Below are 14,633 nucleotides of genomic sequence, written 5' to 3' on the forward strand. Positions count from 1 at the left end.
GTGACAATATTATGTATCATAACCACACATCTCTTAGGGCTAGTGATAGATGCTAAAGTCAATTATAGATATTAACAATACTTTTAAAGCACAGGTCTTGAAGATTTTTAGACTGAATAGTCAGCATTTCTGACATTTCTTCCCAACATCTTGTCACCCTATGTTTCCCATTTTCTTCCTGATCTGTGCAACTTAGTGCTTGACAAGCCGTTATCGTCACCTCTTTTAAATATTCCTCTCATTCTTTTGTACCCAACTACATTGCTCTTCTTCCCCGTCAGCTCTGTATTAGTTTGCTTTGCTCTCCTCTGGTCATCCTCTTCTCTTCGCTTTCTTTTCCTCACCTCGTTTTATGATTACACCTTCTTGCAAACATTTTTTAAAAGGTGTTTTATGGATGAGGAAAAGCCCTGGCAGTCAGCAGGCGGCGACAATTTAAGTAAAGGAATTAGGACAGTTTACACCATAACATAACAAAAAAGAAAGAAATTTTGTCAATCTATATATATGATCTATTCACTGACTCTTTTACAGTATTTTTCTGTTCCCAGGCAATCACAGTATGATTCGTCTTCTGCAATATCAAAAGACTGATAGTGTATCAGACTAATGCTTTTGCATTGCATTTGTACTCACAAACACACTTCAAATGCAGACACACACAAAACCACACACAAGCTTCCCCAGACTTTCTGAAACAACCCTCTTCCAACAGCCTCTGCATTTAAATACCCTTCTTGAGTTCTGTGGCAAGCAGCATTGTCCATTCATCTAATTGATTAGAATGCCCCCCCAATCCATCTCTCACTCACACACACACACACACACACACACACACACACACACACACACACACACACACACACACAGAGAGAAGAAACAGCTAACATCACACTCTGGGGCGTCAGACACTGAAATTATATACGTCAACATCATTGCCTATTTTCTAGTTTTCCATCTCCTATCTTCAGCATTTCTTCCATCCGGTCTCTCTCTCTCTGTCTCTTTCTCACTCTCTCTCCCCCCTTCTCTCTCTCTCGCCCTCTCTCTTTCCCTTTTCTTTCAGGGAGAGCTGATATCTCTGGCGGTTTGCCGCATGGAAGTCGCCCAGGCAAGGCAGAATATCATCTCTCTGAGCCGGACGTCTTCTCTCCATTTGCCCACCAGACACAGCACACTCACATTTACCGGGATTCCACGGGATATAACGGCATTTATCCGCTGACCGACTATCAGGAGAGTCTAAATCCCGGCTTCATTCCAGCAGAGGGGCGATATTTCTTAGTCAGATGTAACAACACAAAAACACGTAACGGATCACCAAGTGCGCAAAAGCCGCAGCTTAAAACATTACGCACGGCGAATTCTTTTCTTTTTCTATCTATTTTCAAATTCACCCATCAATTCTCTGCACGGACAAACCGGGGACTGGAGGCGGGGGGTACTTCCATGCTATGGAGTCCTGATTTTACCAAGCGACCCAGAGGGAGGCTTGAAACTGAGAAAATTCGTCGTGCCGTGCTGGAATATTAATAGCCAAATCCTAACAATAATCAAGGGGATATCGCAGCAGAGTTTGGGACTCTCGAGAGCACCCCAACTTTTTTTCTTCCTTTTTTTTGTTTCCGTTTTTAATCTCTTCCCCTCTTATCTTCTCCGCCTGTGGGACTTGTATTTTCGTGACTGATTAGCAGTAAGCTACTTCACTTTCTGTCATGGACCGCTCGACGTCTTTGGATATAGAAGCGCTCAAGGTAAGACAGTCGCAGCATAGAGACGCGCACTTATTCCTGCAGAGAGAGTTGCAATACCCTTCTGTATGGGTGGATGAGTGGAGACACTGGTGGCGTATTGGGTGACTTGGAATGATGAGTGAATTGTCTTATGGCTGTTATTGGCTGGTTGGATTAATCCGCAAATGACTGACTGGTGCTGAAGGGTAAAGCTGATATCATGAGACGATGCTTGTTAACTGTTGGTTAGTTGGATGGGCGGCCAGCAGGTTGTTTGTTCTTTCTGGGGGGACCAAGTGACTTTTCGATGCTGGGAGGTTAACTGGTATCTGAAAGTCTTGAGGTACAATCATCAAATGGGGTTTAACATTCGGGTCGAGTAAACGGATGTAGTTGCAGCACTATCGAAGATATGCTTTCCCTCTCTCTCTCTGTGTTTCTGTTAAGTATAAAACCACACTCGTGCATGTTGGTTAAAAGAGGAGTGTGAGGGCGAGCGTGTGTCAGCATTCAGCGTGTAAGGTAAATTTCACTAAGCTTTGCTTGCACAAAGATTTGTTGCAGTGAACTGTTGTGCGGTGTTGGGACATTCGATCGACGGGACGAATGCGCCCGACGTGTAAATGAATTAGCAAACATTCATAGAAACAGATAGAGAAGTAAGACTGCCACCAGACTTATCATTTCTATCCCCTTTCTTGAGTTATTAATCTTACTTTTCATTTCCCTCGGTGTAATACAGGTTTTTACTGGCTTAAAAGTGAAGCTGGCGATTCCTAATGTCAAGGGGAAGAAATAAATACCTGTGTGTACTTGTGCCCACAGATTTAGGCTATGTGGCTGTGTAGACATTGCTTTCCCGACTATATTTGTGAAGGACGCTTATATAGTTCGCGCTATCCTTTTATTATAACCGTTGACATTTTTGTCCAATTTCCTAGGCATTTGCATGTCCATGTAGGTCAAATTCGGTGTTTTGTGGGATGAATCTTTTTGCACTTCACAATGAGAGCAACATAATGGGGAAAAAAACAATAATAAGACATTGCTTCTAGTTACGTTTGACCAGAGGTAAGAATTAATGAAGTACAACTACTTTGTTACTTTACTTGAGTAGACTTTTCAGGTATTTGTACTTTACTGGAATATTTGTTTTTCTGACAATTGTTTACTTTTTACTCCTCATATTTTAACACAGATATCTTTCCTTTCTGTTGCTTGTTACATTTTCAGAACAGGCTCATTACTTTAGGTTTAATGCATTTGATCTGTGTTGTTATTTCACATCACTGTGGAATTCCCAGTATCAAACCAATTAAAACTGTAGTCACTATATTCAGGGGTTAAAGTCTGGAACAGTCCATTTTTGGCACAAGTTTAAAAGATGTGTTCATGATATTATCGAGTGAGCAATTCAGAAGAGAACCAAGCATGCAGTCTCTTTTCATGGTAGTTTCATTTTAATGGAGCAAGACAGAATATTAACCAAAAAATCTACAAAAAGCACATTACATAAATTCTATATCCTGTCATGGATGTCACTGAGTGAAGTGAGTTTTTGATTCTCAAGCAAAACATAACTCCGTACTTTGTGGAGAAACCCTTGTTGGCAAGCACAGCAGTAAGGCATTTCTTGAAGTTGGTCACCAGATTTGAACATCAAATGAGGAATTTTGGCTCACTCCTCTTTAAATAAACTTTAAATCCTTTAGATTTCTTGGCTGCTGATTGGCAACTCAAAGCTTTGGCTCCCTCCACAGATTTTCTACATATATATTTTTTCCCCTTGATTTTTGGTTCGCCATCAAAATTAACTATCATGAAAATGAAAGACTGTTTATTTCTTTGATGGTGGGCAAAGTTACAAATTGAGAAAGAGATCAAATAATTATTTTCCCCCGTGAAGGAAATCACTTTTTTTTTGAAGCAGCAGGTAATTTCAAATGCAACATTTCTAACAGCTCAACAAATATCAGCTATGTTGGACTGGTGAAGAGAAGATGAGATGTTCATGGTCAATGTTAGGTTACATCAATGGTAGGAGAGCTCAAAATTCATTTAAGGTAAAGATTGGGATGCTGATTAGATTCATTCACTGAATTCCAGCCTTATAATGTTTAGGTGTCAGAAATCAGCTACACTTGCTCATGTAACATCGGCTTATGTTGAATTCTGTTTGGTAAATCCAGAAAGCGCAGTGAATATTGGAGCAGCAGCTCCAGCACATGGCAGCTGATGCATTAAAAAAATCCACTGCAGCTCAGAATAGAAAATATCGAAAATATTGTCCATATGAATTCTTTTCACCACCTTACAACACTACACTCGATTTTACTCATTTTTCTGTTTTGGTGCAGAGGCAAAGTCATTCACACTGTAGGAAACAGAAAATAGAGATGAACTCCATTTGCTTTTAATCTCTGTGTGTTCTAGATAACACCTGTTCAAGCTGACTAAATAGTTTAGAATTAGAATTTGGGTTGAAGTAAAGTTTGTATTATTTTTTTTGTGACATGAAGTTCAGTTTCGTTTGAACAAAATAGCTGGTAGCTGATGTCCTCCAAAGAACTATATTTTACTTTTATACTTTGAGTGAATTTCGGAACTTTTTCCACTTTGAATAAAGAAGTTGAATCAGTACTTTACTTTTGCCAAATCATTTTTTTAAACAATGTGTATGTGTAAGTGTCCGTACTTCTACCTAAGTGAAGAATGTTTGTACTTTTTGCCACCTCTGTTAATGTTTGCTAGTCATTTATCACTCAACTTTCACTCAGTATTTTGGCTGTTTTTAATGCGGTTCTCTATTTATATATGCTAATTCAATTCATTATACATTTGAATTATATAATGAAAATACATTCACTCTAACTCTAGAGTAGGTCATTGTTAGCAGTCATGGACATGTATTGAAAGATAAGTAAATAATTCTAGTTAAGAAAGCTCACTGTAGTATACACATTAATGGCCATTAATGGCCACATACATTGTACACCTATTATACCACTGAGTTTTCAATAGGGAATACAATTTAGACACAGACTGTGGGTGGAAATGTCTATTTACTGCGTGCTGCTGCATTTATTGGTGACCAGTAACTAGATAAATTAACAAATCAATAAAATTCCTCCGAGGTTTGACATTTCAAGCAACATTTTATGTGATCAAATTTCTGAGAAGGGAACCTTGATACCGCACTGATGCAGAGCTCCAGACGGACTTGGACTCAGCTGGCTGGTTGCTGATTTAAAAGATCAAAATTGGCGTTCGGATTTTAAAATGACCTTAACTGTTAGCCAATGAAACTGACCTGCAGAATTTTGTGAGTACTAATGTTTTTGTCTCTGCTATTTTCTGGTGTCTATTTGATGCTTGTTCCTTTTAGACATGCACTCATTTCTGTTAATTTGATGAATCACTTACCGACTTATTAATCATCGGCAAAGGTAATTATTGATAACAAGTTTAAATAAGAACTCTGGGAACTTTGTGTAAAAATATTATGGCAATCTGATAGTTACATTTATGCAAAGATATATATGAAGACATATATATGCGCATCTCTGTTATGAATCTTTGTAAGTTGCACAGCTCACCAACAATCACAACTGTGTTGGATACACACCTAAACAGCAAAAGCAAATGTGTAGTTTTAAAACTTTTAAAACAGCAATGTGGTTGCCGCTAATGCAACTGAGCTTTTTGAATAAAATTCAGCATCGCATGTATTATTCCCATTCTCTCTGAATGACTAAAGGTAAATAATTAAGTTAAGCTGTCATTGCTGTCATTAGATTATGTTTTGTTAATCTCTGTACAGTGGAACTTACTGAATGTTACTGTGATTGCATATTAAAAGTTGGTGGCTCTAGTTTTATAGCGCTATGTTAAAAGAATAATGACCTTTCCTTTCCTTAAAAAAGTAAATGACCATGCAGGATTTCTAGCTGTTATTCTCTAAAAATAATGATCACCCGTACCTCCCATCCCACGTAAGAACTACTACATCACACTACATATTGAGTTTAAAGTATTTCCATCTAGTTCTGCTACGTCCATCTCTTTATCTATCTGCTTGATGTTTTCTGCAGAGCTGGTGACATGTCCTTGGCAATGGTGACAGTCCCTAAGTTTGAGTGCATTGGGTTTTGGCACTCAGAAGTACTCACACATACACACTCCTGCAGTATGCTCTGTATAGTGAAGGTTTGAAGGTATGCACATCTGAGTGAGTTTATATGCAAGAAATCATAATTCATGATTAAATGCTGAAAAGTGTAGGAACTGCAAATGAATGTAGTGGCTTTTCTAATACAGCAAAAGTGTGTGTGTGTGTGTGTGTGTGTGTGTGTTTGAGAGGGAGAGAGAAAGAGAGAAACTGCACAGGCTTACTGACCACATAGCCTTCTGGACTAGTGGAGACAAACACATGCAGTATATACACACAGCAATCCAATCTAATGAAAAACCAGATTTTTTTTCTTCAGTTAGTCAAATGTGTGTGTGTCTAGTGCCTGTGTGTGTGTGTGTTTCAAAAAGCACTCTCAGGAAATGAACAGAGAACAAGGACAACATCGGGACATTGATAAGACACTGCATTATATAAAATCTACAATTGGTATGTGTGTGCGTGTTTGTGTGTGCATGTGAATGTGTGTGTTTTTAACCAAAGACCTATGGGGTCATAAATCAGTGCAGGTTTCAATATCAATAGAGCAGTTTAAGTGGTATTGATCTTTAGTAATAGCTGCACCATAAATTATATACAGTATAATAAGGGCAGTCAGATTGAATTTGACCCTCTAGATCAGAAGCTCTGGACTTGCAACAGGCAAAGGAAACCTGGAGTTTATCTTTCGTAAGTCTACAGATTATGAGTTAACACTGATATAACTATAACTATACATTATAAATAGTGTCTATAAATTTGTGACTGGTGAAAAAACAAGGAAATGTAATTCCTTTTCTAGCCACCATAGAACATAACTTCTAAATTATGGTTAGTTAATCACAAAGTGGACAGCCAAATGAACCAACCTATGATACAAGCCTGAAACTGAATGAAACAGCATTTGCAATGTGGCTGTTTTCCCACCTTGGTTACACTCTTTCACTTAAATCCATTTGGTAACCACCCAGTGCAGCCACAGTTTTGCATTTCTGGCCACTGAGCAGCTCAATTGGAGCAATTGGGGGTTCAGTGCCTTTTCCAAGGGCACTTCAAAAGTAGCTGCTGAGGGATGGGAGAACATTACTCATTCATTTAAGTGAGCTGGGCTGCAGCTTGCCTCTCTAACCTCCAAGTTAGAGAGTGCAATTCTTCATCTGTGTATCACCAGTTCAGTTCAATTATGTTACAAGTGCAAAAACACACGTGAACTGATTACTCAATGTGCTCCAGTGTGAAATACATTATATTGTAGTGACAGTCATGTTTGTTGAGGTTGCCAATGTGACAGCTGCACAATTTGAAAGTGGGGGCCTCACTCTCAGCCACACTGACTTCATTCCTATTGTAGTGGAGACTTCCCAAACATTTGCATGCATCCTCATTTTCAGTTTTGAATCCATAACAGATAGGCTGTGATGCATTACGATTCCTGACTGTGGCATCACATTAATAACAAAGCCTTTCCGGGTGGCAAATTATTCCACTGCAATAGGCAGCTGAATGTGAATTTAACCACTTTGAAGTTTCTTAGCCATTGGAATTGGAACATCACACGGCATTGCATAATGTGCAAATGAATAGAAAACACAAGACTGACATATTAATATTTCTGTTTTTTTTTTCAATTTTGGTATTTAGACAAAATTGTTTGTCTAATTAAACTAATCAACACTTGCTCAAATCAAGGTAACTTATTAACCTATACTATTTTGAACTAAGATAAATCCCTCCCTTCTATCATTCATTGATAAATTTGACACGGACTTACGTTACATTTGGGGTTAAAGTGATAATCAGTGTTGACTGGTAAGGTACTGATGTATTTTAATTTCACTTAACAGAGGCAACCTTTAGTAGCTAGCCAGTGTACTTCAGTTCTCATGTATGCAGAGTTAAAAATGTATTTCAGTTGATTAATATCACCATTGCCTCTGTATTGAACAGTCGTCTACTTTTCCCCCTACTTTCTAACACCTGGAGTAACAATGAAAAAATATTGAAAAAGATAGTCAACTATTAGTGGAATTACAGCAAAATGGAAGTGATTGGGAATAGCAGCAACTCAAATGCAATGTTTTAAATGTTTTAAAGCATGCTGCCACTGGATTCTCTGGAGTGACGAATAACACTTCTGTGGCTTGCAATCCGGTGGACGAGTCTGGGTTTGGCAGTTGCCAGGAGAATGGTACTTTTCCGACTGCACTGTGTCATGTGTAAAGGAGGGGAGATTATTGTGTGAGGTTGTTTTTCAGGAGCTGGGCTCAGCCCCTTAGTACCAGTGAAAAGAACTCTTAATGCTTCATCATAGCAAGACATTTTGGACAATTTCATGCTTCTGACTTTGTGGGAACAGTTTGAGGATGGTCCCTTTCTGTTGAAACAGAACTGCGCACAAGTGCGCAAAGTAAGGTCCATAAAGACATGGATGAGCGAGTTTGCTGTGGAAAAACTTGACTGGCCTGCACAGAGTCCTGACCTCAGCCCAACAGAACACCTTTGGGATGAGTTACAGTGGAATTTGTGAGCCAAACCTTCTCGTCCAACATCAGTGTTCAACCCCACAAATGCATGCACTTCTGGAAGAATGGTCGAGTTGAAGCTGTTAGAGCTACAAAGGGTGGGCCAGCATCATACTAAACCAAATGCATTAAGAATGGGATTTCACTCATGTTCGTATGTGTGTAAAGGCAGACTTGTGAATACTTGGCATTACAGTATATAAATGAGTACAGGTTAAAACTATTCCCAAATTACTCTAGGCTTCCTTTTTTTAAATTTTTTTTTTTTTACCTTTTTCTTACTCATACCACAGTGTTTTTAAATTTCATTATAAATTCAATAATGCACACATGCCCACACATTCACTTAGAGATGGCCCGGAGCAGGAGTGTGCCATATTGAAGGTAAGTTTCAGAGTGAAGTAGTCAGTAACCTTCTTTATCCACATCAGTTCATTTTACAGTTAATTACCCAATTTTGCAGAAAGAATATTTCCATTACACAACATAGTGTGGTTGTGCATGTGTGTGTGTGTTACATAAATAGAATTTCACTCGCAATCATGGCTTTTCTGTGTTTATGTTTATTCATGTTTGTGTGCGTGTGAGTGTGTGCGGGGGTGGGTGTGCGTGTGTGTATTGCTTGGGTAGCAGTGTTTAAAGGTCTAATAGCTATGGGGCTAGAATTGGCCTTTTAAAGGTTAATTTACAGTGTTTAGACTTCATGAGTGTGTGTGCATATTGGAGTTTACGAGTTTTGTTATGTTTGCTGAGCAGTAAAGTAATTCACAGTATGAACCCCTCTCCTTCACATTGCTTGTAGGCATGTATGTGTTCTGTTCTATGTGTATGTGAACTTTAAACCACCTGACATTATGAATTGCTTGAAGATGAGCTAACACAGCTGTGCTGCGTAATAATTAAGGAAAATACACTGGTAGTTTGGAAAGTAATGCTGTTTTCTTTCTTCTTAGACTTAAAATGGACTGTTTTTTCTTAGCAAAAATGTTTCTTAAAAAATGTTTCTTGAAACAAGAACTAGAAACAGCTGGTCTAGCGCCATCAGAGGCTCCCTAAGAGAACCTTACCAATATGTATTTCCCTCTTTCCTGCAAAAACAAAGTAAATACAAAATACAGTTTTAAATAATGATTTCTTTTATTAAGGGAACAAAGTTATCCAAACCTACAGTGGGGCAAAAAAGTATTTAGTCAGCCACCGATTGTGCAAGTTCCCCCACTTAAAATGATGACAGAGGTCAGTAATTTGCACCAGAGGTACACTTCAACTGTGAGAGACAGAATGTGAAAAAAAAATCCATGAATCCACATGGTAGGATTTGTAAAGAATTTATTCGTAAATCAGGGTGGAAAATTAGTATTTGGTCACCTCAAACAAGGAAAACCTCTGGCTCTCACAGACCTGTAACGTCTTCTGTAAGAAGCTTTTCTGTCCCCCACTCGTTACCTGTATGAATGGCACCTGTTTGAACTCATCATCTGTATAAAAGACACCTGTCCACAGCCTCAAACAGTCAGACTCCAAACTCCACCATGGCCAAGACCAAAGAGCTTTCGAAGGACACCAGGAAAAGTATTGTAGATCTGCACCAGACTGGGAAGCGTGAATCTACAATAGGCAAGCAGCTTGGTGTGAAAAAATCAACTGTGGGAGCAATCATCAGAAAATGGAAGACGTACAAGACCACTGATAATCTCCCTCGATCTGGGGCTCCACGCAAGATCTCATCCCGTGGGGTCAAAATGATCATGAGAACGGTGAGCAAAGATCCCAGAACCACACGGGGGGACCTGGTGAATGACCTGCAGAGAGCTGGGACCAAAGTAACAAAGGTCACCATCAGTAACACACTACAACGGCAGGGAATCAAATCCCGCAGTGCCAGACGTGTTCCGCTGCTGAAGCCAGTGCATGTCCAGGCCCGTCTGAAGTTTGCCAGAGAGCACATGGATGATACAGCAGAGGATTGGGAGAATGTCATGTGGTCAGATGAAACCAAAGTGGAACTTTTTGGTATAAACTCAACTCGTCGTGTTTGGAGGAAGAAGAATACTGAGTTGCATCCCAAGAACACCATACCTACTGTGAAGCATGGGGGTGGAAACATCATGCTATGGGGCTGTTTTTCTGCCAAGGGGACAGGACAACTGATCCGTGTTAAGGACAGAATGAATGGGGCCATGTATCGTGAGATTTTGAGCCAAAACCTCCTTCCATCAGTGAGAACTTTGAAGATGAAACGAGGCTGGGTCTTCCAACATGACAATGATCCAAAACACACCACCCGGGCAACAAAGGAGTGGCACCGTAAGAAGCATTTGAAAGTCCTGGAGTGGCCTAGCCAGTCTCCAGACCTCAACCCCATAGAAAATCTGTGGCAGGAGTTGAAAGTCCGTGTTGCTCGGCGACAGCCCCAAAACATCACTGCTCTCGAGAAGATCTGCATGCAGGAATGGGCCAAAATACCAGCTACTGTGTGTGCAAACCTGGTAAAGACCTATAGTAAACGTTTGACCTCTGTTATTGCCAACAAAGGTTATGTTACAAAGTATTGGGTTGTATTTTTGTTATTGACCAAATACTTATTTTCCACCCTGATTTACGAATAAATTCTTTACAAATCCTACCATGTGGATTCATGGATTTTATTTTCACATTCTGTCTCTCACAGTTGAAGTGTACCTCTGGTGCAAATTACTGACCTCTGTCATCATTTTAAGTGGGGGAACTTGCACAATCGGTGGCTGACTAAATACTTTTTTGCCCCACTGTACCTGGCCCTGTGTGAAAAAGCAATTGAGCCCTAAATCTAATAACTGGTTGTGCCACCCTTGGGAGCAAGAACAGCAATCTTCTGAGTCTTTCATATTGGCGTGGAGGAATTTTGGCCCACTCTTCTTTGTTTTACTTCAGCCACATTGATGAGCTTTCAAACATAAATGCCCCGTTTAAGATTATGCCAAAGCATTTCAATTGGACGTCAATTAGGAGTGCCTGGTTTGGGCAATCCAAAATCTTCATTTTGTTTTCTTTATTTTATTATATTTTTTGTATTTTTTTGTGGTTGAGTTGTTAGTGCGGTTTGGATCCTTTTCCTGTTGCATAACCCAACCGTGCTTGAGTTGGGTTATGCAACTTAATTAATGGCCAGATGCATCAGGATTTTCTGTTACAGAGCAGAATTCATGGTTCCATCTGTTACGACATCAATTAAGTCATCAAGGTCCCGAAGCAGCAAAACAGCCTTAGACGAACATGTTGGTCTGTTGGCACAATGTTCTTTTTAAGAAATTTACACGAAATGCACAAAATGTAAAGGGACTCAAACCTTCCAAAAAGTTCAACTTCGGTCCACAGTATATTTTTCTAAAAGCCTTGCAGATCATCAAGATGTTGTTGTTGTTTTTTTAAAATTTGAGATCTTTATGGTCAGCAGTGGTTTTCACCTTTTGTTGAATCACTAAGCTTAACTGAGGCATGTGAGGCCTGCAGAATTTAATTAAGCATCAGGGATATTTTAGGAATGCATGCAGCATACCTAAGTCACATTCGTCGATATACAAGAAATCATGAAATGGGAGTTGTCTGGGGATGCATTACTCAGTAGATACATGGGGAAAAAGGCAGAGCAGACTGCAGACATGTTTTGTTAGCAGAGAGAAAACATGGTGGGGTTGATCTTGGCCCTGGGGAGACTCTAGGGTCCGCATCACTATATGATTTAAACAATTACAAACACACACAGTTGGCCAGACAGAGTCCTGCAGACGACCACTTTATGCATATAATAACCATTGAGGAAATAGGTGTAAATGTGTGAATGCATTACTATATAAACCTTTTGCATCCACGGGCAAACACAAATGAATCCATTTGTGTTTGCCTGTGGTGCATTTACTGTGTACTTGTCCCCAGATCACCACTCATGGCAGTAATCACTAACATACATACTCAGACACACACACAACACACACACACACACATATCCCAGTGGAGCCTAAAGCTTCCAAACGAGCGATCAGTCTTAACAATGACTGATGCCGCACCTCGCTACTTGCCACTCAACCTTTCCTGTGAAAGCCTCAGTGTTGTGCATTTGTTTCTCATTGTGTGACCTTTATACCCTATGTTAGCCAGTTTTGCACAAGGGAATGCTCTGTCCACTTTATGTTCTCTCATACTCTTGCAACTACTTTCTTCCTTTTCCACAGCAATCACTTCTGCACTTACTGTAGAGTGTGTGAATGAAAGGAAGAAAATTTGGGTTTTTGCTGCGTTAATAATGTGAGTGTATATTATAAAGCTATACACATTTTTGCAGCAGCATTACAGCATACGCAATACCTCCAAAGTTACAGTGGTTTCTTTTAAAAAATATTCTTCTATTTCTCCAGTTAGGCCGAAATAAGAGCACTAATAACAGTAAACAATTTTAAAACCTTGTAGTGCAGTGGTATGTTTATTACTTCTTTGAAACCGTTTACTAAAATCTTTTATTTCAGCTTGATACCTATCTGTCTAAATTCCAAAGTATAACTGAGAAAAGGTGAAATAATAAGAACTGGTGAAAAAACGCACTTTTTCTGTCACTTTGCACACAGCATTAAGCAAGAACAGCAAACAGAGAAAGAGTGGCTCAGCAACGCCAGATTCATCATTCTTATTTTTTTGATATTTTGAGCTGAGTGGAATTTAGTGAAATCATCCAGAATTACCTCAAACAGCATTCACATTCATCTATTGCTTTTTGCAGACATATTTCACTGGTAAACTGAAAACGCTGATCAACTTTTGATGCAAGGGGGAAATCAGGTAAGTGATTAAGATTCAGCCCCAGTGGGAGAAAAGGAAATACATTTACAAGCTTTCATATTAAATAATCTAATAGTTGTTGCTGCATTTTTAGTCTTGGCCAGAGTAGTGGCCCATGCTAGCAGCATGTACACCGCAATGTCTAAAAGCAAAATATCACTTTGAACACTGTATCAGTGTAAATATCAATATAATTTTAAATGTTATACAGCAGACACAACAGGTGCCATGGTATGTCAGTGCATAAAGGATCCTTCCTCAGTTTAATGAAACATTTTTATGAGGAGCAGTATTATCAGCACTCTACCATGAAATGTGGCATATGAAAAATACATTGCAGTATCAGCATCATGATCAAGGCTCATGGCACAGTTCATCCTGGATATGTCACATAGCTCGACTACATGGCCTTGATGTTTTCTATACTCCTGATTCTGGCATTGACGCTCAAATGCTTGTTTCAGCTGACCTGTCACTGACATATTGAATGAATTATTTTCAGTATTGCAGCACTATTGAAATTGTGTTGCAAATGACCACAACAGTCTCTCCTTAATTCACTGAAAATTGCAATCAAGGAAATAGCGGGTGTGCATTTGTTCTGCAGACTTTCATTATCTTGTACATTTTTCCTCTGTCCACTGTGACTACTTCAGAGATAGTGGTTTTGAGAGATGTACAAATTTGTCTCTGTCCAAAAGAATGAAACGATGTGGTGCCATTTCATCTGCAGCATAAATGTCACAAGGCTGTTCACTGTTCAATATTAGATTTTAATTTGAGGTGTAGCTCACCATGAAGGGACCTTTACAGTTGTCATCATGTGCACTGCTGCAGGCTATGTCCCCCTGTCCAGCAATGACAAGTTAATATGCTGCTTTGCACAGTGGTGCTAAACAGTCTCAGATCTCAGTCATTAAATTCTTCACAAATTGCTATGATCATTTGTAGCTTATTGCAACATGACTCTGTTTCTCAACAACAATTTTATTTCAAAATTGAATTATGTTGTAATGACAAGGTAATCATGATCTGGTAATTATGTGGTCCAGCTATGACAAGCTAATGATCGCCTGTTTTGTCAGGTACACAAATCAGTGGCTCTTTGTTGTGGCTTTAGTGTAAATCTGGCTGAGATAACATTTTTAACACTGGGCAAGCCTTAGCGCTGCACTTGGACTCATATTCTGTAATGCACACAGGCCATAAACTAAACTTAACTTAAATGGTAGTGCAGTATTTAGCTTAGCCACTCTTCAGAAAATCTGATTATTTTATACTGACAACACATTTTTCTCTAATTTTTACCTCATGATTGTGCAGGAGGCTATACCTCCAAATGCTGTAAGCAGATATGGACTTTTCACTCCCTGCATTCTCAGCCTCCAACTTGCACAT

The 14,633-nt window shown here is 39.3% G+C and overlaps 1 protein-coding gene across 1 annotated transcript in view; it reads left to right on the forward strand.

The window, feature by feature from the left end:
* Positions 1 to 1,043: 1,043 nt before the first annotated feature.
* LOC147328148 (zeta-sarcoglycan-like) overlaps positions 1,044 to 14,633 on the forward strand; it is a 393,854-nt gene continuing 380,264 nt past the window's right edge. Inside the window, exon 1 of the mRNA XM_086296321.1 lies at positions 1,044 to 1,754. Within this exon, the coding sequence (XP_086152447.1) occupies positions 1,716 to 1,754 (39 nt within the window). The 5' untranslated portion in view covers positions 1,044 to 1,715. The remainder of the gene's footprint in view (positions 1,755 to 14,633) is intronic.

This window comes from Aulonocara sp. 'chitande type north' Nkhata Bay, linkage group LG6 (assembly GCF_057382095.1).
Source record: "Aulonocara sp. 'chitande type north' Nkhata Bay isolate Kocher_YH1m ecotype deep benthic linkage group LG6, A_spYH_male_GT1.1, whole genome shotgun sequence".
NCBI lineage: Eukaryota > Metazoa > Chordata > Actinopteri > Cichliformes > Cichlidae > Aulonocara > Aulonocara sp. 'chitande type north' Nkhata Bay.